At 41.3% G+C, this 20713-nt stretch overlaps 1 protein-coding gene across 1 annotated transcript; it reads left to right on the top strand.

Moving 5' to 3' along the window:
* The first annotated feature begins 302 nt into the window (after positions 1-302).
* On the top strand, positions 303-20577 carry LOC127600785 (sperm-associated antigen 1-like). Its single transcript, XM_052065578.1, has 18 exons — positions 303-460; positions 999-1158; positions 1235-1357; positions 1440-1495; positions 1663-1766; positions 1859-1964; positions 2056-2186; positions 3538-3644; positions 5709-5835; positions 7139-7597; positions 11460-11559; positions 11887-12039; positions 12220-12377; positions 13363-13504; positions 16256-16382; positions 16613-16771; positions 18494-18814; positions 19824-20577. Exons 1-18 carry the CDS (start codon positions 318-320, stop codon positions 19950-19952), a joined length of 2805 nt encoding a protein of 934 aa, XP_051921538.1. The 5' UTR covers positions 303-317; the 3' UTR covers positions 19953-20577.
* The last annotated feature ends 136 nt before the right edge of the window (positions 20578-20713 follow it).

The raw sequence follows: 20713 nt of genomic DNA, 5'->3' as shown, positions 1-20713 counted from the left end.
GAATTTTGGATCTTAAATTTAAAAAAAATGTCTGTGGAAATATAATTGACCATACTTTGATCTATCACGCCCTGACGCCATCTGATGACGTATGCAACCTTTTCTCGTTTCCACGGGCAACGCTTCAAACACTGTTCGTTATAAAGCCATTCCGGGAGTCCAAGTGTAGGGGATTAATAACCAACACTAGGATCAATAACGATCAATAGAGTTGTGTCTTTGCGTTTATTCTGAGAAAAGTGTGTTTAACGACTAAAAGGGTTTCTTTTATTAATAATAATATTTCATCAAATTTGCGAGGAATAAAGTGCATAGTCATGAGTTCAGCTTCCTTTCTTCAAAACCATTTCACTTCCTCTGACTGCGGGTCCCTGAAGATCCCAGTGGAGCACCTGGAATACGATTACATTGACAAATGCAAGGATGCCAAATACCTGGAGAAAATCCTTATATTACTCAGGTAATTACAAAAGTGCATATTCAAAACAATTATTTGAATCAAAATTGTGCTTCACAAACATGATAGTTGTCATCTTACATTAAACAGAGAACAATCCGTGACAATGGTTGTCATTGTAATGTATAGTGTACTATTTTTTGACTGTCTCATGTCGACTGCATTTTCTATCCCGGTTGTCGGGAGCCAGTCCAAGCATACACAACGCCAACTGTCTGCATCACTACGTAATAAGTTAAGAAAACCTTTATTAGTCTCGCAATGGAGAAATTCACAATTCACAATACACCCTCAACAAAACACTCCCTGCAATGATAATTTAAAAAAAACCTCCACGGTATTAACTTAATCGATACAGATCATGAGAGCTGTGTGCATGCAGCTAATCGATTTGTGTGCAGATTATGCTATTTTAAAAAGCATCAACACATAACCACCGTGAGTCCCAAGAACCCAACCAATAACAATACATGCAGCCATTGACTCTAAAATATGAATTAAGCACACCTAGCCTCTACTAAACAAATGTATTTATATCTAGGTCTGGAAAGGAGGGCATTTATCCTCATCTGATCGAGTTCTGTGAGAATCACCTGGAGAAATTGAACCCTCGGAGCCGAGCTCTGAGGAAGGAAAATCCTGTGACCACATCCTCCAGCCTTTCAGCAGATGAGTGGAATCATATTGCGGATGAGTTGAGGGTGCATTATTTTACTAATTCAATTATTGATATTTATTGTATCAGGAAAACATTACTCAAAATCTTTGATTTTGCAGATTTGGCAAGATGAAGCCAGAGTGACAGAGACTTCTCTTAAAAATCTGTTAATGTTTGAGGATGTTGTGGATCAAAACATTCCACCTGTAAGAGGGTCCAATTGCTCTCTTCCCTTCAGCAAAGTAATTCTGCTTCCTTCTGTTTACAGATTCATTTAAATAATTTGCTCGATTGGATAACAATTTTTTTTCCCTGCCCGCACAGATTTCAGCTCGTAAACAAAAGCGTGTCCAGCCACGTGATTATCGAGAATGGGACAAGTGAGTGTTTGTCTTTAAAAAAAAAAAGTATACACATACAGGTGTGTGTGTGTGTGTGTGTGTGTGCGTGTGTGTGTGTGTATATATATATATATATAAACAGAAGATCAAAAAGGAATAACATCGATCCACATATCTATGTATTTTGCCTTATCATCTTCTTCTAGGTTTGATGTGGAGAAAGAATGTCAGAGAATTGATGGGAATGTTATTAAAAATGACCAGCCTGCCATGAGAAATGTGCATCCCACGACTCAAGTGGATCCTTCATGTAATTCAACTCAATGTTATTTGTCCAGTGCCAAATGCATGGAGTTTTGTAACTGCTCTAATGTCCAAATTGTGTCTCACCAATACATCCAGCGCTGACAGCAGAGGTGAGACATCTTCTGGCAGAGCGTGAAAAAGACAAAGGAAATGAAGCTTTCAGAGCAAATGATTATGAGGAGGCAGTTGCGTACTACACCAGGTCAGACTTTTCAAATGTTGTTTCTCTATATATGCTGGGCCTCTGCCTGCCTGAAGACAAACTGTGATCCCCTTGTATCATCCGATCGCAGGAGCATCGCCATCATGCCCTCGGTGGCAGCTTACAATAACAGGGCCCAAGCAGGGATCAAACTCAAGCAATGGAAAAGGGCCATGAATGACTGCCAAAGTGTATTGGAACTCGAACCCTGCAACGTGAAAGGTACTTTATTCTTATATACACGGGCCATCAAAAATATTTTGAATATTGTGGTGTTTCACTGTTCAATTAAAAAAAGTGGAAGAAAATGGTGTATTCAATTCACAGTGAAATATTAATGGTAATTCTGATGATGATAATTCATATTGAAAAACGAATTTGCCACCTAACACCATTTGAACATTATATGAAACCATTAAAAAAAAATTGTTTTGATATTTTTTTTCAAAATAGAAATGTTGGTCTCCTGAAAGGTATTTTCATTCACATACAAATCAATAGTTGGTAAGAGAACCCTTGCATGAATCAAGATGGTGTGGTACGGCGAACAGCTTGCCACACTGCTGAGGTGTTCTGGAAGTTTTAATAGCAGCCTGCACCTTGTTCGCACAGTACTATCAGAATTACCAGCTTTTGATAGTTTTGGCAGTGGAGGCAGGTTTCAACACTGAACCACAACACTCTCTCAATGGTGGCCAAATCACTGCCCATCTCCCCTTCCTCGCTTCCATCTTTACCTGCTTCATCACCAACAAGAGGCTCTTTTCCGCAAGCATCTGCCTTTCTCAGTGTTCATATTGATCCGACAGACGTTAGCATTCTCCAATCATAGTAGACAACCAGCTGTGACTGTAAACAGCCATGCTTGCCATCCCTTCTCCTTGAAGTAACTTAACAGATCCTGAAACTTGGATTTCTTCCGTTTCAGGGCCTGGTGATGAGACTGTAGGCTGAATGAGGTTTATTTTCTTTGCCTATTCAGACCACAGTACCACATCCGGCCAGAGGGTTGCCTAGACAACCCGCAGGAACTGCAGTTTTCCTCCCAGGTCTATCTCCACATCCCATGTTGGGGGGGCCTTTTGTAGCAGGTCCTTCTCTTTTTACTCATGGTTGTTGGTCTTTCTCCTTCGCTCACAAATCTGAATGGTGATTTTTTTCCTGTACGATTGGTGTTTGTTTATTAAGTTATTTGAGTTGATTTTTTTATGCAACATCATACTGAATTGTTCCCAGTATTCGAATTTCATGAGGTACTCTGGTTTCCTCCTATATTCCAAAAACATGCATGGCAGGTTAATTGAACACTCAAAATTGTCCCTAGGCGTGAGTGTGAGCGCGGATGTTTGTTTGTCTCTGTGTGCCCTGCAATGGGCTGGCAACCGGTTCAGAGTGTCCCCCGCCTATTGCGCGAAGGCAGCTTGGATAGACTCCAGCACCCCCCGAGGAGAAGCGGATCGGAAAATGGATGGATGGATGCTTTTGAGCACTTCTGCAGACCCTCAATGAAAAACATTCCTCTAGAACAGGAAACAACCGAATTATAACAATGACTAATGTATATCCACTCCAGCTTTGCTACGTCGTGCCGCTGTGTACAATGAAATGGGGAACTTCCAAATGGCTGTTGAAGACCTGAGAGTGGTGCTGAGAGAAGAGCCACAGAATGCTGCAGCCACTGTGAGTTACACAACAGGGCTCTCCTCAGTTTACAGTGTAACTTATCATTTGATTGTTTTATATATATGGCCTAGCGGTGTTTTTCATACGTTTGATGTCATGACATTTTGAGGTTATGAACAGTGCACATTAAACTGGTTTGTGTAGCACACAAAGGCATATACAGTTACAAGTTGGGAGGGGACTAACAGCATGCGGTTGTTTTGTGCAGCAGCGTGAGCAGAGCCAACCTGAGGCAAATGAGAACTAACCAGTAACTATTACTATTCACGTTCAGGCTCAGTCCCAATTGTCCTCAAACAGTAAAATTGACAACAATTGAGACTCCGCTAAAATTGATTGTATGTGATTAAAGATTCAACCATAACTATACCACAAAGCACATCAAAAAGTTTTTTAAAAATGCTTACAATTTAGCAGATTCATAATTTAGAGCACATATATACTTGGAAAGGCTAGTGCATTTTAAGCAGCTGATACTGCCGCTTTTAGATTTGTGATCTCGAGTGTTGGTACAACTTCAGCCGATCTGCACAAAAAATGTGGTTGAGCAAAAGCCTGGTTGTGCAGACAACTATTTTGCCATGGTTACACTACAAAACAATAAAAATATGGTACATACGCTAGAAAGTAATTTGTCCTCCAAAGTACAAAGAGAATATTTTATTTTGATTTTGGGGTGGCATTGTGACATGTCGCTGAATTAGCAAGTGCTGAAACTCAAATACGGTGAGTCCACTACAGTATAACGGAATAAAGATTATCTCAATTTACTCTCAAATGTACTTACTGTGAAATTTAGGCCTGTTTAATTGAGCTCCACCATAATTTATTAGCAAAAAGCCATGCATAATGTATGCAGGTGTATGAATGGCAACTGGTCTGATGGGTGCATTTTATTGTACCTTCCTTCTGCGATATGATGGAAGAGCATTAATAGTGGCTATAAAAAGTCTACACATCCCTGGTCAAATTTCCAATTTTTGGGGAAAGAAATAAAACGAGAGCAAGATAAATGATTTCAAAACGTTTCCCACTGTTACATTGACTTGTAACCTATAATTCATCCATCCATACATTTTCTAATCCGCTTATCCTCTCGGGGGTCGCGGGCGTGCTGGAGCCTATCCCGGCCGTCTTCGGCTAGGAGGCCAGAGACACCCTGTACTGGTTGCCAGCTAATCTAGGGAGAATTTATATTGAGTGTTCCATTAACCTGCCATGCATGTTTTGGGGAATGTGGGAGGACTACCTGCAGAAAATCCGCACAGCCATGGGAGAACATGTAAACACCACACAGGAAGGTCAAAGCCGGAATCAAACCCTGAACCTCTGCACTGTGAGGCGGATGTGCTAACCAGTCGCCCACTGTTCCACCGACCTATAATTTAATTGGGGGGGAAAAAGTAATGTTTTAGAGAAGTGAAAAATTAACACCTGAGATAATGTTGAAGGAAAAATAAACAACTAAGTCAATCTTTTTGCACGATTGTGCACCCATTCTTATTATCGAGTCTGTTCAGAATTAACTAATGACATTCAAACTCATGTTAAATGGGAGTCAGCACTCGTCAGCCACTATTTAAAGTGATTCTAATGAACCACGACTGCTATTTTGAACCGTTTGTACGGTAAATGCTTCCGCCTTTTCTAAGGCGTCAGGTCAAGCTGTCGACCGCTCAAAAAATATCTTCTTACAAGATCCAAAAAGGCACACTCAATTCCTGCCATACTTCATGATTTTCAATTGAATGTTTTTTTTGTGTGGCGCATTTTTCATAGAAATAAAGTGGTACGGATAATGAAATAATATTCGGGACACAGTCGACAATCAAGGACATCTGCCTGGAGGTATTAACTGCAGTTTCACTTTTTGTCAACCAGGTGTCGCTGCCTTTTGTGTGCCGTCACATCTAAATACAAAATTAATCAAGAGAAAATGGTTGAAGCTGAAGTACAGTAATAGCAGCCCGCTGATGGGAGTTGTGGTCACCAGCGCTGATGTCATGGTCTGTCTTCCTATGACGTCACAAATTCTGATGTGTGAAATTATTTGTGATGTAGCAACTTCTGTCTGAAACTACAAAGAAGATGACAGAAGTGCGACAGGGGAAAACGAGAAAAGGCAGAAAAATCATCATCCAGGAGGAGGAGGAGGAACATTTCGAAGAGACAAAACTGGAGCAGATTGGTGAGAGTTGTTGAATGTTAAAAAGAATCCAAAGTTATCAATGACTGATTTGCATTCGCACAGTAGAAACATTTAATCGCATCTTATCAACTTTTCCATATCAGTGAAGGACCTGTGCACGCAGGGTAATGACATCAGCTCGTTCTGCTTTATTTTGCAATTTGTCAATCTGAAAGGTATTTCCAGTTTATAAAAGTGGTCACGCAAAAGCTCCTGAACGGATGCATTTATAACGCAGTTTTAAAACCAGATTTTGTAGAACACGTCCACCATCCACATTAGATTCGTGTACAAACGTTAGGCCGTACACAAAACACAAAAATAATATACTGCGTTTCGAGAGGTATTCACTGTACGGGATATTCGATGTTGAAATTTGTAATGCATATTGAACTGGAAACAAGGCGTCATTTTGAGCGCTGATTATTTTTAGCTAGTCAAAACAAAGTATTGCAAACCGCTCATTAGATGCATTTTGAGTTCTACACTACCTCACACTACTATAATAAGAATGCAGTAGACTTAAAATGTATAAACTTACTCACATAGCCTATATACATATCAATGCTATTGCACACCCAGGCTCATTTACACACTCACTTGCACGTGTCATCATTATTATTTTTTTTTAACTAATATGAATGAATGAAGCACTCAGTATATATTATAGTATTGTATTTCAGTACTTTCTATTGTACATTACTGCCTGATGGCCGGTATTTACATTACACTGCACTTATTACACGTTATATATAGTTTTGCTGACGAGTGTGTGTGTGTGTGTGTGTATATGTGTATATATATATACACACACACACACACACATACACACACACACACACACACACACACGGTGTAAGTAGAATTTTCTGTATTGTGCTGAGATGCTAAACAGCTTTTAATTTATCTGACATTGACAACATTATAACATTCTAAAGGCAGAATTTTATGATCCAGCTTCTGTATTGTATTTTAGTTGATTGTGCGTCTTATGACATTTAAGTGTAGCCTACAGTACATTTGTTCGCTAGAGTTGTCATTCTGAATGACTGCCCTGTGGCTGTGCCACAAATCTCCTCCGGCAAGACCACGTGACGTTACTGTATGCACGCACGTGTTTTTTTTTTTCGCCCTCCCCCCAACCCAACCAGTGCTCTTGTAATTCCCCCCGCCACTTCCTCCAACTGCTCTTATGTGTCATGTGAATCTCAACCCTCCTCCAACTGTGATGTAACCAGTGACTGCTTCCTGTGGGTGTGTTTCATTCTGCCTGCCTCTCTCTTGCTCTCTTTCTCCCCTCTAGATTGTCCGGTTGAACCCAGCCAGACTCTGGGAGGGGACGGCTGTTCAGCTGCTCCTGCGGAGAGGGGAGACATGGGTAACGCGCAGAAGAGGCCCCATGGCAAAGGGGACGGGGCCCCACACAATGAGTCTTCGTACTCCCATCACGGACACTGGAAAAGCAAAGGTGGCAGCTCAGACAAGTACAAAGTCCCACAAGAAGCGAAGGACAAGGCAGCTAATGGAACAGTCAAGAGAGGATCATCAGTGTCATCTCAGGCTGATCAAGCCAGCGGCAGCACCAAGGAAACTCCACCGGGTACAAATGTTGGCGAACCTGTCAATCTTGATGTGCCCTGTGGAGCCCTCCCCTTGCCTCTGTCCCGCTTAAAGAATGAAGGTAACCTGCTGTTTAAGAATGGACAGTTTGGCGACGCACTGGAAAAATACTCCCAAGCAATTCAAGGCTATAGCGATGCAGGTAAGGCTGAGCATGTTAATACTGAAGTCTTAGTATGTACACTCACAAAGCTTGTTGTGCGACAATGACATTCAAGTAACTACGATAGCGATTAGCTTGTGAACGTGTTGTGAGAAGAAGCTGCTATGTGTCTGCTTACCTTTTTTCACCTGCGCCACACGAATAAGTATAGCTTAGAATCATCAAAGCTGTAATTCAAAGGACATGACCTTGCCACTGTAATGTCTGAAATATTTCAATGTTTCAATTGAAATTCACTCAAAAGCTATTCTGATGTGCCTCATCAAGTAATAACCTCTCGATCCACACAAGTGAATGTGAGTCAAGATTTTCCCCCAAGAAGAGTGATGTGACACCTTGGGCATGCTCTAAATGGACGGCGTTTCTGTTTTATCCTCAGCCTGGCACTAAGCCCACCTGCACAGGTCTGTCCAGGTCACATGACTGCCGGTCCGTTGTCATGAAATTGAATGGAGAATATTGCTATAAATCTCACAGTAGAAGCAAGAGAATCAATGAGGACGAATGATAGATGAATGTAGTCAGTATCACTGCTGTTCTTATCTACATACATGATGGGACCATTTCCATATGACGGAGGTTTGCGACTCTGTTTGAAGTCCGCTCGTGTCCCTGCAACATTCTATACATGACTTTCACCTATCTCATAATCTCCCAAAGTATCAGAAATATAACTGCAATAAGGCTGTCCTTTGGCTGTGTTTTGCCTCTTGCAAAAAAGTCAGTTGGGATAGCCTGAAGCACACCTGCGCAACAGTGAGGATAAACAACACCCCCCAAAAATAATGATAATGACATGTATAAACTGTCAGAAAGGGCACTAACAGGGCACTCAATGAAATATGGGGATTTTTTTGTTTTACCCTTGCAAAGCTGTTTATTGTAATGATAAAGTTTCTTGTATTGTATTGTATTCTATCCTTTTTCAAAATGATTGGACTTTTTGCTGTTTGGCACGGCACAGTGGTCAACTGCTTTGGACTTCCGCCTCACAGTGCAGTGGTGCATGGTTCCTTTTGCATGTTCGACCCCCGTGCCTGGGTGTGATGTCTCCGGGTACTCCGGTTTCCTGCCACATCCTAAAAATATGCGTGGTATGCTGATTGAACACTATGTTGTCCGAAGGTGTAACTGTGAGTGTCTGTCTGCCCTGCGATTGGCTGGCAACCAGTTCTGGTTGTACCCCACCTGCTACCTGAAGAGAGCTGGGATTGGCTCCAGCATGCCCGCGACCCTTGTGAGGATAAGTAGATTAGAAAATGTATGGATGGATTTCTGTCCTGAGGTTGAACATCCATTCTGACTTAATCTAAAATGACCAAATATAGGTGCAATGTTCAATTGTTAAAACTGTCCTGCCTCCTTGCTCATTGCTTATTTTTACTTTCTAATGTGTCTAGAAAGGTCACCAAATTATCATAAACTCATCTGAGTATAATACTGTGCAATTCTTAACCATTACAACCTATCTGTACGTCTGTCCATCCATCCGTCCATCCATCATCCCAGCCGCTTATCCTCATGAGGGTCGTGGGCATGCTGGAGCCAATCCCAGTTCTCTTCAGGCAGCAGGTGGGCTACACCCAGAAATGGTTGCCAGCCAATCGCAGGGCACACAGAGATGAACAACCACTCACACGCTCATACTCACACCTAGGGACAATTTAAAGTGTCAAATTAACATACTATCCATGTTTTTGGAATAATGTAGGAAACTGAAGTACCCGGAGAAAACCCACACATGCACGGGGGAGAACATGCAAACTCCACACTGGAAGGCCAGAGCCCAGATTCGAACCCTACTTCCACAATAATAAACATATTTTTAGATGAATAACTCTCTGATAGTGTCCATCAAAACTGAGCATTATGTTCTTTGCAAAGGATAAATCATTCATACACTGTACAATTCTTGACAATATTAACCGCCAAAGTACCTCATGTTTTTGCCCATGAATGTACTGTACGTAGACACACTCGAGGCTTGTTTATTTGGACGTCCATGGATGCAGAAATGAAAATTGGTGGAGGCTATGTTTTCTGTGTAAACAGGTAACAGGAGCTTGAAAAGGGGCTGGAGGTTGATTGTTCAGCTTTGCCACATGCCTGTTTTAAGTTTTTCTAACTTTTAACTAAATCCCTTTAATGTCGGAATGTATGGCAGTAGAACTGCATCACGTCATACTGCATCCAAAAGAAACTATGTGTGTGTGTATTATATATATATATATATATCATATCATTCTCTTGCTTCTACTGTGAGATATACATATATATATATATACTAGCTGGTTCGCCACCCTCCGGGCGGCTCATCAGCTAGTTCCTGCGGAAGGCTGGTAAGGTGGTGGTTCGCCGCCCTCCGGGCGGCTCATCAGCTAGTTCCTGCGGAAGGCTGGTAAGGTGGGCCTTCGGCCCACAAAAGTGTTGTTGCTTGGTTCAACTTTTTGTTCATCTTCATTGCTTATCGCGAAAATAAAGAGATGTTTAGCTCTACTAAATAACTAACAATTTTATTGCAATGCTTGTGGGTAGACAACATTTTTTCGCTAAGATGCCCGCGCGATCGTAGTGAGCCACTGCCTGAGCGGCGCAGTGGCGCGGTGAAGTAGGTACGTTTTGAAAAGGGACAGACGGATGGACAGACCGCGTGCGGGACGACGCGCAATATATATATAGATATATATAGATATACACACACACACACGCACTCTCAAACCAGTTGCCAGCCAATTGCAGGGCACACAGAGATGAACAACCATCCAGGCTCACACACCCACACCTAGGGACAATTTAGAGTGTTCCATTAACCTGTCATGCATGTTTTTGGAATGCGGGAGGAAACCAGAGTACCCGGAGAAAACCCACAAATGCACAGGGAGAACATGCAAACTCCACAGAGGGAGGTCGGAGCCAGAATCGTATCCTGCACCTCTGCACTGAGAGGCCGACGGTCCACCATATATATATATATATATATATATATATATATATATATATATATATATATATAGTGAACTTTTTAAGGAATTAAAAAAATTGCCACTGTGACCTATTACCTATACAGTCAAGTAAAAAAAATCCTCTTTCGAGGGTGACTAAAATCAAAGAGATAATGTTGCAGAAGTGTGCACATCCTCCTCCAATATGGCCGTGTTCAGAATTAACCGATCACATTCACACTCATGTAAAATGAGAGCCAGCACACACCTGCTGGAATTTCGAAGTGTTTCTGAAGAACCCCCATTTCAGCTTTTCTAGTAAGCTTTTTATTTTTATTTTTTTGCTCTGTGCTAACACTGATTGTTGAAAATTCTCCATGTTGACAGAGGGCCCAGTTCCACTTGAAAAAGAACCATAAAGCATAATGCGTCCACCAACATTTTCTTTCACTGTAGGTACAGTGTTCTTTTGGTAATGAGTAGTTTTGTGGGGTTGAACCAACTCCTCAATGGGTCCCAATGACCTCCTATCACAGTGAAAAGACAAAGAATAGCTGTAGTGTCTTCTTAAGATGACGAAATGGGACGAGCGGTGGTTGATCAACAACCTCTACATTGTGAAAATAAACGGTTAGTGTCAGCCATAAACACGCCCAAAAACATTGAAGGTAATATTTCGCGCAAACTCTTCCTCCGACAGCTCGCCTCCAGAAAGTCTTACTCCAGAGATATTTATGCATACCTTGATGGAATTAAAAAAAGAAACCATTAAAAATGCACAAAACACCAATTCCCCATTTATTTGCTTGTGTCGTTTTAGGTGGACAATTACAAATGGTTGAAACTGAGCATTCTATGTTAGTACTGCATTTATAGATTGCTCTTCTCTTCTCTTGCAGGTACTGATAGTCCAGATGATCTGTGTATTCTGTACTCTAACAGAGCAGCTTGCTATCTGAAAGATGGCAACAGTCAAGACTGCATTCAGGACTGCACACGGTGAGTTACTCTTTGACCTTGTAATGCTCTGCTTGTGCGTGTACACTGAGTGAAAAGGAATGTTAATGATGGAGTGTGTTTGATAATACCAATGTCGTACAGCTAAATTAGGTAACCAAAGGCTTACTCTACGCCTACATCAGGGGCGGGTAAAATATGAACATTTAATATACATGTTGGTCATTCCGTTGTATGTATGAGCCAATGAATATACACGGCATTTGTCAAAGCAGGCATATCTAGATGGACGTGCCTCTTACACCAGCATCTGCGACCAGTCTTGATCCTTTGCCTTTTCCTCTCTTCACATCTATTTATACTCCTCAGAGCCCTGGAGCTACAGCCCTTCTCGCTCAAGCCCCTCCTGCGCCGCGCCATGGCTTACGAGTCCCTGGAGCGCTACCGCAAGGCCTATGTGGATTACAAAACTGTTCTGCAGATCGACGTCGGCGTGCAGGCCGCACATGACAGTGTCAACCGGTATTAATCAGTCTTTACTTCTCACTTTGAAGCCGAAGCATTCTCATACACATTTTAGTGAGTCAGGATTGTAGTGATGCATCTTACTTGATGTTTGTGCTTCATTATTCTTTTGTGTTTTGCCTGTGTTTGAGGGATGTTACATGTTTGTCTACATGTCCCGTCAATCAATGCATTCAGGATCACCCGCTTGCTGATCGAGCAGGACGGTGCGGACTGGCGAGAGAAACTCCCAGTTATTCCTTTGGTTCCTCTTTGGGCCCAGCAGCACCGCAGAGAGGAGCCACTCAGCGCTGAAGTCCTCCAGGCTCGGGCTGAGAAGGCTGCCAAGGATGCAGGTTTGTGATTAAAAAAACTCTTGCTGTTTTTAGCCTACCCACACGTACACTGGGGATTACGCTCTTAAGTGTGAAAGGAGGCTATAAACGTTCTCTGTCTATCACGTGGCCACCGTCGGAAAGGCACATCTTTGAGCTGGGATTGGCTCATTCATGTACTGACTGGTCTCTGCTTGAATGAGCTTTAACAGAACTTTGCTTTATATTAGTGCCATAGAAATAAAAGAAAAAAAATACAATACATTTCTCTCTATATACACACACATACAGATATATATACATACAGTGATCCCTCACTATTTCGAGGTTCGTTTATCGCGGCTTCAATGCATCGCGGATTTTTTCAAACATATTAAAAATACATATATATTTTTTAAGTCCGCAAAAAAATCGGCAAACGGTCCGCGAGAAGCAGCGAAAGTCAGCAAAACAACAGCGAGTCGCATAGAGCAACATATCCAGTACTACATGTATATGTTTACTGTGTTTTGTTATTAATACCCTAACCTAACCCAACTTATACATGTTTAAATCTATTAGTATATAGCATCAAGTAATGTTAATTACGACAACATTTACTTCTACATGCATGTATACCATTCAATTTACATTTACCTATACAGGGGTTGGAGGGGGCGCTACTCCACAGATTTTCGTTTATCTCGGGTGGTTTTGGTCCCCATTAACCTCGATAAACGAGGGATTACTGTATGTGTTAACACACACACACACACACACACACACTCACACAGCACAAGTGTTGTTTTTTTGTTTGTTTGTTTTCACAAAACAGTTGCCGGGTTGCGAAAACAAATGTGTGAATTGCCCCAAAGATTTAAAATGATTAAAATTCAAATAAGCCACTGTTCCACACCCTTGACACACAAACTATCCCTCCAGTATCAGTAACATTTTTCTCACATTTCTCTTGAATTGGAATAGACTTGTTTTTTGTAGACAATGCTTTGTTTTTTATGTCATCTAGAAAGGAAAGCAGAAGTTCGTTTTGCAGATTTGAAGCAAGATGGGAACACATTTGTGAAAAACGGCCAATACCAAGATGCCCTGGGAAAGTATTCAGACTGCCTTCAGATAAAGCCAGAGGAATGTGCGATCTACACCAACAGGTTCGAAAAATGTACACTTCATTCTATTTCATTTGTTTTCTGAAATGCATACTGGTAAGCTGAGGTTGGCATTCCATCAGTCCTGATGGAAGAACCATCAAGCAGTCTTTGCTGTCGAATGATGGGAAACTTAAAAAAAAAAAACTGACAGATAATGCATTGCAGTTTTTCATCCGGCACTGGAATCGTCACTAACCGGATCAGTACGGACCGACTGATTTATTTCAAGAATAATTTGTTCACAATGTCTTCCAGTTTGGGTCACGTATGCCAAATGGAGAGTTAGAGAGTGAGAGAGAGAGAGGGTTGCTTGAGAGAGACAGGAACAGAATTTGGTGTAATTGACTTTATATTCAACTAGCTGGTTCGCCGCCCTCCGGGCGGCTCATCAGCTAGTTCCTGCGGAAGGCTGGTAGGGTGGGCCTTCGGCCCACAAAAGTGTTGTTGCTTGGTTCAACTTTTTGTTCATCTTCATTGCTTATCGCGAAAATAAAGAGATGTTTAGCTCTACTAAATAACTAACAATTTCATTGCAATGCTTGTGGGTAGACAACATTTTTTCGCTAAGATGCCCGCGCGATCGTAGTGAGCCACTGCCTGAGCGGCGCAGTGGCAGTGCAGTGGCGGTGGGCAGCGGCGCGGTGAAGTAGGTACGTTTTGAAAAGGGACAGACTGAAGGACAGACCGCGTGCGGGACGACGCGCAATATATATATAGATTTATTTGTTTACAAGGCACACATGGCATGTTATATTTTGTTAATTTATTAAAGTTTTGAGTCAAAGAGATGACCGTAAGTATCGATTGTAAATATTATGATGTAAGCAATTCAGCGATTGTGGACATCAGCTCGAGGAGTGGTCCTTCTCTGGATTAGATGCACTGCATGTGCTCTGAATGTCAATAGTCACGTTCTCGACAGCGCTGAAAAGTGAGATCTGCCACTCATAAAATAGTGGCATGAACTGCAATTTAGCAATGATGGAAGCGTAAAAAAAACTGATGGAGCGATGCACTGACATGACAGTTTTGGGTCTGCTTGAATAAACAACAGACTGACGATGACAGGCGGGTGGTCCGCTCATTGGTGAATGATGGACCTGCAAATCTTACTGATGCGCCCACCTCTGATAAGTAATGAGCATCAAACATGGTCTTGAATAAATCCTCAAAAATGCAAAAACGGTACCCAACTTCCATGTTGTTTTAATCTTAGGTTGTTGATTGTGTGATGGTGGAAACTTCCTTTTTGTGTTTGTGTTTGTTCGTGGCTCTCCTGTAGAGCAACCAGACTTTGTAGCCACACCTGAGCAAACACACATCAGCCTAACCATGCTGCAGCCAAGACATAATTACACAGCAAGGTTTTGATAGTGAAGTTAATCTTTGTATATTAATATCAGTACATTAATCTTTGGGTTTGAATTTGAATGCATGTATTTGGTTATTGCAGCATGGCCGTTAGCTGAAAGTAGGAAGGTCAAACAGTCGTCTGGGTGTTGTGGTCCTTTTACTGTGTTGCCTAGAAGCGACATCATCTAGCCGCAGCTCATAAAAATGCGCCACCAGATGATGTCGCTTCTCTCCAACAACCTTGCATTTGTTATGCCCCCCCATTCCCCTGCTTTTGTCCATTCTCTTCTTTTTTTTGGTTCATATATGAAAAGTATATACAATACTCTAATAATTACTCTAATTGCCCCACGGGGATAAATAGTTTTCTGAATCTGAATAATGTATGTAAAAAAAGGAAAAAAATAGGACAGAATTTATTACTTGTCGACAGGAATTTAAACCACAAATCCTGTTTAGAAATGGGCAATTTGGCAAACAAGGGATGGAAAGTGGGACCATCTGAGCTTAATTTAAGATGTTACAGTTGTGTTGGTGCATTTAACATGAAAACAGTTTCATGTTGCATTTGTACCTGTACCCTATTTGTAGATACAATCGGTTTAAAATCTTTTTAAAATAAAACTTTTGAGTTATTACTTCACACTACTGTGATTTTCATTTATTATTATATTATATTATATATTATATTATTTATTATATTATTATTATAATATTTATTTATTCTATTAAACTGGGCGGTATGGTTGAATGGTGAACACATCGGCGTCACAGGGCAGGAGTGCAGGGTTTGACTGCATGTTTGCATGTTCTCCCCGCGTTTGTGTGGGTTTTCTCCGGGGACTCCATTCTCCTCCCACATTTCCAAAAACGTACGTGGCAGGTTAATGCACCACTGAATTATCCTGAGGCGTGGTTGTGAGTGCAAATGGTTGTTTGTCAATGTGTGCTCTGCGATTGGCAGTCAACCAGTTCGGGGTGTACCACGCCAACTGCCCAAAGACAGCTGCGATAGGCTCCAGCACACCCGCGACCCTCACGAGGATCAGATAATGGATGGATTAATAACATTAAAACAAATAAAAACTAAATTAAGACTAAGCATTTGGGGAAAATGTTAAACTAATACATACTAACAAACCCACTCAGTAAACTACCGGTAATTAAAACCGAAACAAAACTCAAAATGAATGATTGAACATTCCAAAACTATTATAAACCTGTTACACCGGTTTACATACCCTTGTTGACATAAAATATCACCAAATTGGATTCTGGGCCTTTCCTTTTGTGTCGTGTTTAAGTTTTTACTGTCAGAGTGAGTCAGAATCGGGTGAGATGCTGATGAGAGACAGAAATGTCCTAAGTGTGTGTGTGTGTGTGCCTTTCTACTGGCAGAGCCCTCTGCTACTTGAAGCTTGAGAGGTTTGCTGAGGCCAAGCAAGACTGTGACGCAGCACTCAAACTGGAGCCAAGCAATAAGAAGGCTTTCTACAGACGAGCGCTGGCCAATAAAGGGCTTAAGGTGAGGACAGCGGGCCCATATGATGAAAGTCGTGCAGGTTCAGTGTCTGTTCATCCAATAGATGTTTTGCTTCAGCTAATGATTTCCTTTTGGAACTCATCTGCAGCATAAAGAGTTCGCATATTAGTATAGAATTGACTGATATTTGCTTATCTTTTGATTTAATGCTCTATTTTGCCCCCCACACTTTGTGAGTGAGTATCCATATGGTTTGTTTTTCCTTGTGCCAGGACTACCTGGCATGCAGTACAGACCTGCAGGAGGTGCTGCAACAGGATCCCAATGTGCAGGAGGCAGAGAAGGAGTTGGAGGAAGTCACAAATCTACTCAAGCAAAGTCTCATTGCCGAATCACCAGCTAAATCCCGGAAGGTCATCCCCATTACGGAGGTACACATTTTGAATATAGTGGAACCAGGAATTACGAACAAACCCTTTTTACAAACGTCGCAGGTTACACCCATTTTTTTATTTTTGTGGAAAATCTACTCTCGTGAGATACGCGTTTTGTTCAGCAAACCATCACAGGATGGATGAGCGGACGGATTTGTCTTGTGCTTCTCGCATTATTTAACCATCATTGGCTCTCTTCAAAACTCATTATGATATTTTTTTAATACACTAAGACATCAGAATAGGTTTAAGATACCGTTGGCTGTAACTGCCCCAAAATTCGATGTGTCCTGCAGTAGCAAATAGGAAACTGTTGGGTGTGCAGTCAACGTCCCCCGTACACCCACACTTTTTCCAATCACAATTCTCACAGCTGCCGCCTAATTTTTAAGTTTCTGATTTATTTCCATTGTTCAATGTACTTCCAACAAACATTTCAGTTTTAAAGTATTGTTAAGTTTCCACAAGTTCCAATCCAGTAAATGCTTCACATATCCAAATTGCCCATATCATCGTGATTCTTAATTTGTTTATATAATTTTTTTGTCATAAAGTCAAAGTGCATCTATAGGTCTCAGCAAGGCTTCGATGCATTCATTCACCATTTGTTTGTTCAGGTAAAGAGGTCAGGAGTCAAGTTGTGGATGTTGGATAAGCAGTTGAGTTGATGATTAATAAACTATACGGAGCTGTCAAGCCTGCTTTCAAATAATGCTTTGAAAAACCTTATCCAACCGAGAGGCCAGCTTGCATGCCTAACTTATTTGTCCACACACACCTGACTGTAATCTTGCTTTTCACCCTTGACCCCGTCAAAGAGAGCACACCTCTAAATGCAGTAGCCCTACGTGGCCAGTGAGGGCCGTACAAAACAAAACGGACCATACAAAGGCCAAGACTTTAACAACAGAACTGAACTACAACATCTGCATTTATTAATCTCAATTATAAAAAATATTTTATTGCACTGACAAAAATAAGTGACTCACACAAAAATACAACTCCCTTCAGGGACAGTGGCTCCGACAGTGGCAAAAAGGCAACTTTTCCACATTTTTTTTTCATTAAAAAAAAAAAAAAAAAAAAGAATAGTACGCAAAAGGAAAAACTGAATTAGATTGCTATTTTTGAAAAAGACTTTTTCAATGGAGGAAACGTAGCGACCAATCATAGCTCAGCTTCAGAAAACTGACGAGCTGTGATTGTTGATTATTTGAGCCCCGAGCAACTATGATGTCATATCAGTGGACAGAAAGTGGCAAAATGGCCACCACCTGAAATATCGAAAAACAGGCTCTTAATTCATATTCCACAAACACAATCATAATTAGAATGCCGTGTTCAGACTAGTCAAGGGGCATAGAACATATTGTAAAGAACATTTGGGGGTCGACTTCCCCTTTGAGGTATGATTGTAAATAAAATAAATACGCCCGCATCATTGTTTTCGTTCAAGCGTCCTTGACTTTCTCAAGCAACCTGCTTTATCATCATCAGTCATGGATGGGACGGGCCTTTGACCGCCTGAAACCCAGCAAGGCCTTCACTGCCATCCCTCCCAGTTACAATGCATCTTTGGCATCCCTGAGCCATCAATGACAGTGAATGAATAAAGAGCAGATGTATTGTAGTGCCACTTTAATATCTAAACAGTTATTGAGCAAAACCTTTCTTAACCTAAACACAGACTTGATTTCAATGCTTTATTCTCCTCCACAGGTGGACGGTGATCAGGAAACGTCAACTGTGGCAACCTCTGATAGTTGTTTCAGAGAAGAGTTGAGCACTAAATTCCAACCAAGCAACGCGTATGAATTTGGCCAAGCTTTAAACAATGCCTGCAGCAGTGGTAACATGGCAGCTGGCGCCGACATGTTGGCTTCAACGGCTCCAGAGCTGCTTCCGCAGTTTTTGAGCACTCAGCTCAACGGGCAAACCATCAGCTTCATCGTGAAAGTGCTGGACTCGCATCTACTGGACAAGGACCCCAACCTAGTTTACAAACACCTCAATCATCTTCATACTACTGAGAGGTTCTCGGTGAGTGAGCATTGTGACCGATTTCCGAAGACCCACAGAATATTGTGTTCGACGATGTATACATCAAATAGACTCTTTCACCAGGCATAAAAGAACCTTTTTCTGTTCTTTAGTATTCAGCAGTTGAAGGCAATTTCAGAAAATTCAGCTGCTCCACAAATAGCTTTTTGTAGTGAACAAGGAAGCAGAACAGTGACAGTGACGCTAATATTTGTGCTTCTAACATCTGAAGAGTGGTTGCTTTCTAAAAAGCTGAAAAAACAACATTTAGCATTGGCTTTTGATTGCAAAATAATAAACTATTAAGTGGTTTATAAATCAGCGCTGCGAATGTCGTCAACGCACCAAAATGGCATGTAGACCATTAGTGGCTATTGATGACAACCTTGACAACCTCCTCATATATCCAAGGTCGTTGTTGCACTTTGTTTCCTTTATGAAACACATGCTTCTGCCAAGTATCATAACACATTCTGTGAATTCTATACAGCTTTATTCCCTTGTCGTGTGTATGCTTCACATTGTCCAACTGAAAGCCGTTGTTGAGTCCTGTCAAGGCCAGGACAGTAAAGTCCTCCTTTACCAACTGTAAACAGATGGCAAACAGAGGTGATTTTGAATCTGAAATGGTGTTTGGCTATCTTCTACAGTGCAGCTAATAACCCCATCATTAACCAGCTCTGCTGGCAGTGCGCTTCATTACCATTGTTTAAGCACGTCATTTAAGGGAGACCTCATCAAACCCTTACAAACCACCCAAGAAAAAGAAAAAACTTTTTTTTTTTAATGAGAAAACTTCCTTGGCATTGAATGATTTAATTGACTGAAGTTGTTTGTGGAATTGAGTGAGTTAATAAGACAAAATGCTCTAGTACATGGACGCAATGAGATGGATTTCAAGGACCTGGAATTAATGTTCCATTGTCTTTGCATATGGATGCCAAAGTTCTTTGGCGTGTGGTCCCTTTTTTTAAATTCTAAATGAGGGTGTGGGTATGCATTTCCTCAGGTCGTACTGATGCTGCTGGAGAAGGACGAGCGACATCATGTGACGCAATTGTTTGAGCACCTGTCATCTGCTGAAAGCACAGAGTTCAGCAAGAATGATGTTCAGAATCTGGCCAACAAATACATCTGAGCTGTCTTCATCCTCCCTACCCAGCCCGGCCCAAACCGCATGAGCTGCTGCTGCTGCGTCACCACAACACTCGGATCTATGCAAAACTCCCCAAAAGATGCGGGCTGCTGCAGAATGTGTCCTAGAGTAAACAGTTACACTGTTCTTTGCTGTAAATGATCAGAGATTATACAGTATATTTCAAGTGACGATATAAGGAATATATATTTTCTTTAAAGACAATTTTGCTATGGAGAATTACTTTTTTTTTACCACTCTAACCAATTATGTATAAAGGGCACGATATGACGGACTTTGAGTGTACTAGAAAATTGGGCCCAAGATGACCCACATTTTCTCAGTCGCATACTACTAGTAGCCCAGTGCTTGTGGTCCTCGCACTCCTTTGTCCTGGCATATCAGAATGTTTATGAATGAGCTGATGTCTAAGCTGGTGATATTCAGTGCACGATGACTTTCATTTCAGGGAATTTTCCTTGCCTATGGGAAAGATAACAAAATTATATCACTGTATAGACAATACTGTATTATGAAAGATATAGGTTGGCCTGATAGGACTCTTTACGCTAACAGCAACAGTACCTGCTCAACTAGTAAAAATACAACTGGAAACCTTCAATCACCATTACACTGGTTTGTCTTGTTTTTGTTTTTTTTAAGTAACCTTTGATGGCGTAGTGGTTCACACACTCCCTGCTTCACAATCAGGACTTCCATTCAAAAAGCCATTCATGCTCCAAATAAAAATCCTAAAGAAATGA

This window comes from Hippocampus zosterae, chromosome 5 (assembly GCF_025434085.1).
Source record: "Hippocampus zosterae strain Florida chromosome 5, ASM2543408v3, whole genome shotgun sequence".
In the NCBI taxonomy this organism is placed as follows: Eukaryota; Metazoa; Chordata; class Actinopteri; order Syngnathiformes; family Syngnathidae; genus Hippocampus; species Hippocampus zosterae.
The sequence above is the reverse complement of the archived record's forward strand: the minus strand, read 5'-3'. Positions and strand labels throughout refer to the sequence as shown.

What these genes read in the sequence shown, in the direction of transcription:
- LOC127600785 (XM_052065578.1), top strand. Translation starts at nt 318, where the DNA reads ATGAGTTCAGCTTCCTTTCTTCAAAACCATTTCACTTCCTCTGACTGC. An exon ending in TGCATTCAGGACTGCACACG is followed by an intron (nt 11,560 to 11,886) that starts GTGAGTTACTCT and finishes TATACTCCTCAG; the next exon opens with AGCCCTGGAGCTACAGCCCT. An exon ending in TGGCCAATAAAGGGCTTAAG is followed by an intron (nt 16,383 to 16,612) that starts GTGAGGACAGCG and finishes TCCTTGTGCCAG; the next exon opens with GACTACCTGGCATGCAGTAC.